Raw genomic sequence first — 3,406 nt, forward strand, 5'->3', positions numbered from 1 at the left:
TACTACATACAGCACACACATGAAAACATATATTAACTGACAATTCCTCCTTCATGACTGAGGTAGTAGAATCTTTGATAGCGAAATATTACCATACTTCCAGTCGATGGAAAATATTTGCTTTTATCCTCTCATAGAAAAGAAAATGTACATTTTAAAACAAATTTTAACCCTTTTACGCGAAAGCTCATTGATATGCCTTGTTTAGAATACGGATACGCAGTTTGTACTCTTCACGCAATACAAACCTGGTGTGCTACACAAGCTGTGTTACGGGATATACAAGACAAACAAACAACCTGAGCTTGCAGGCGAATTCCTTCAGCAGTTTCAGTTCAGTTCAGTTCATTTGGCAGTTTGATTGGCATGTTATGTGGGCCGTCTGCCTTGTTTCACTTGACAGCTAGGAGGCGCTTGTACACGTCCCAGACTTGCGGGGTACATTTACGTAAGGTGGTATCTCACTGCACTTGCAGCACCGGTGCGGCACTGTGGGGTTAAAAAATACTCAAATAATTTCAGAGATAAAGAATGAGTTTTCTTACGTTTTGTGTATGTTGTTGTCTTCTAAGCCATATGTTCACGTATTACGCAATATCTGAATTATTTTTAAAAAATCGGCGAAAATAACACAACAGTGCCACAGTGAACTAACCCTGCAGTGCCGCACCGGTGCCCCAAGTGCAGTGCGATACCATCTGTCGATGTGTGTCACAGCCCATAGAAGCACCATCTTCAGAGGAAGTCAAACCTTTCAAAAAAGTGAAGGTTTTATTTTACTTTGTTCGGAAGGTGTGAAAAGATAAGAACACGTGTTTATGCTCCAAAATTAATCTCCTGTGCTCCTAACTCTTGTCAATATCTGTATGGTTGTGAAACTGGACAAATATAGCCGATATGCCGAAAAGGATTCTTTCAATTGAAAGATGAATCATTGGAAAAAGTCAGCGCTTTTATCATTTCCTACGAAAAAAAAAGGTGCATGTCTTTAGAACAAAACATCACATGAAAACTCTGGCATCTCATTGTAAGCTTTGTTTGCGCAGCATTGATGTCAAGGTGTCAAGGACCTAGCTACCGTCTAACCTAAAAAAAATTGTTGTCAATATATGCATAATCTGACAAGGCATCGATGAGGCGTGACCAAATAAAACACCTACCTGACCCCCGCCTTTTATCTCGACACAAAAGACGATACAATTAACTCTTCGCCCCAGGTAACAGCTTTACTTGGAAAGCCTACGACCAGATAGAGGCATTTTCTCGCTTTCAAAAGTGGGCAGACCCTCAGAATTTTGACAGCTATGGCCCATCAGTCACATTCAATCCGAGATATTTTTTTTACTACGCTTGGTCTCAGCTTTCCGGATGCCGGGCTGCATTTCCAAATGCCCTCCACTTCGTCCTGCATGCAGACATCATGTGGATCACTTGAGGACGCTTTTGTTACATCGTGCATTGCGAAATGTTTCTGCGGGGCAGTAGTGGAGGGGAAGCGCGTTAAAATGCATGTCTGACGTCTGAAATCTACAAGAGCATAAAACTGCAGGGCTAGTTCACTGCGGCACTGTTGTGTCATTTTCGCCGATTTTTTAATAATTTAGATATTACGAAATTTGGAAAAGAGGAAGACAGTGAAAAAGGTGGGAAGATAACATACAAGAATGGGCCGGGTTGAGCCTTAGTAGATGCAGCTATGACAACGTCCGAGGAAAGAGTTAGTAGGGGGAGGACGATGGTCGCGGTGATCTTTGTGTTCGCAGAGCTCGTTACCAAGTCGCCTGCAGATCGTGCAGATCGTGCAAATCGGATGGTGAACGGCCGTCAGTCGGGCGACATTCGCCCGACTTACGTATGTCTGCAAATATTGAATTTCTTTAAATGTAAGGGTAATTCTAACATTGTGGCCCCTGTGGTAGTATGTTGACTGGCTTTGTGACACACTTTCTTTTCTTTCGGCATTTCTAGTATACCCGCGCATTCCATTACTTGATTGAAAAGATTCCGACAACAAAAGAAACAACATTTATTGATATCTTGCCTTTCTGTGAGGAACGTTTTGTGTTACTTTGTCCGCGTGCAAGAGGTCATGGGAGGCTCTTTATCGTAGATTCATTTTTAGGGGGGGAATACACAAGACCATCATAAGATCTTAAAATCAGCCGACCTTCCTGCGATCGCGAAGTACGTCCGAAGATCGTATATAATGTGAGGGGGGTATTAGGACAGCCATGCATGTGTCCTACACCGTCCAGCTGTCTTGCTGCACAAAACGCTCTCTTGGATCCTTGTGGGTGGTTGGCTCTGTCACTGCCTGCTTAAAAATCATATTATCAAAACCGTACGACGATCGAACGACCTACATGTGACCTCGCCCTTAATAAGAAGCCGCAGCCCAGTAAACGTCGTAAAGTATAGCAATAGAAGCAATTTGGTTGTGCAGGTTTCAGTGCCTTAACGACACCCAGAAACCTTAAGTTTGAGTTCCTGGCCACGTTGCCTGGTTACGTTATTGTAGCAGAACATCCGTTTTTCTTTTAATTTATTTTCCTCCTGCAGGCTTGTTTGGGTCATGATTGTACACTGGAGCGCTCGTGCATAGCTATTTTTGCTCTTGAAGAATAAACCTCATGACTTTTTGTCTTGCCGCAGGTGGACAGAATGGATCACCGTTGGGTCTGTTTGACCATTTTCCTGGTGTTAATGGCGGACACGGCGAGAAGCCAAGGTAAGGACTCCTGTGGAGAACGTAAATCGAGAAGATATGGGTGGATAACCATGACATTTGGTCGGTGTGTAACGGCGTAGAAAGGAAGGTCACGTTCGAAAATGGTTCACCTGGCGTTTTCCGTTAGTACTGCAGTGGGCTGTATATGCACGTGGGTTTGTCTGTGGACAATGTTTGGTACCGGTAGGTGTGCAGCGGTTGAGAAAAGAAAGGTCAAGTTCGGAAATGGTTTTCCTGGCGTTTTCCTACGGCATTGCAGTGTGCTGTATATGTATGTGTTTGTTTGTTTGTTTGTTTGTGGACAGCATAACTTGTTAAGCTGCAGTTGGTTGTGTGTGATACTTGGAAGATACAAGGGATGTCAAGTTCCATAATGACCTTCCTAGACCTTATTCTCATTTATGTATTTCTGCATGACTTATCTGTACTGGATACTGCACAAACGAATCTTAGATGTACGATAAGCTTCTCTTTTTTTCTTTGTTGGCAGACTTCCTGCAACGCTTTCAATATATTGGCAACATGTATTCCGATCTTGCAACCGCGGAGAGATTTGATGTCATCGACATTGCAGAGTGTGCAAGAAGGTAGGGTCGCTTCCCCATTATGACGTGTGTATTCAGACAAAATCTTACCCCTCATGGCCTCGCGAAAAAGAAAGAGAAAAACTTCACTCAG

The 3,406-nt window shown here is 43.2% G+C and overlaps 1 protein-coding gene across 1 annotated transcript in view; it reads left to right on the top strand.

The window, feature by feature from the left end:
• LOC118412616 (neurocan core protein-like) overlaps window positions 1-3,406 on the top strand; it is a 24,084-nt gene that overhangs the window by 15,118 nt on the left and 5,560 nt on the right. Inside the window, exons 2-3 of the mRNA XM_035815576.1 lie at window positions 2,653-2,728; window positions 3,219-3,315. Coding sequence (XP_035671469.1) covers window positions 2,662-2,728; window positions 3,219-3,315 — 164 coding nt within the window. The 5' untranslated portion in view covers window positions 2,653-2,661. The remainder of the gene's footprint in view (window positions 1-2,652; window positions 2,729-3,218; window positions 3,316-3,406) is intronic.

This window comes from Branchiostoma floridae, chromosome 3 (assembly GCF_000003815.2).
Source record: "Branchiostoma floridae strain S238N-H82 chromosome 3, Bfl_VNyyK, whole genome shotgun sequence".
NCBI lineage: Eukaryota > Metazoa > Chordata > Leptocardii > Amphioxiformes > Branchiostomatidae > Branchiostoma > Branchiostoma floridae.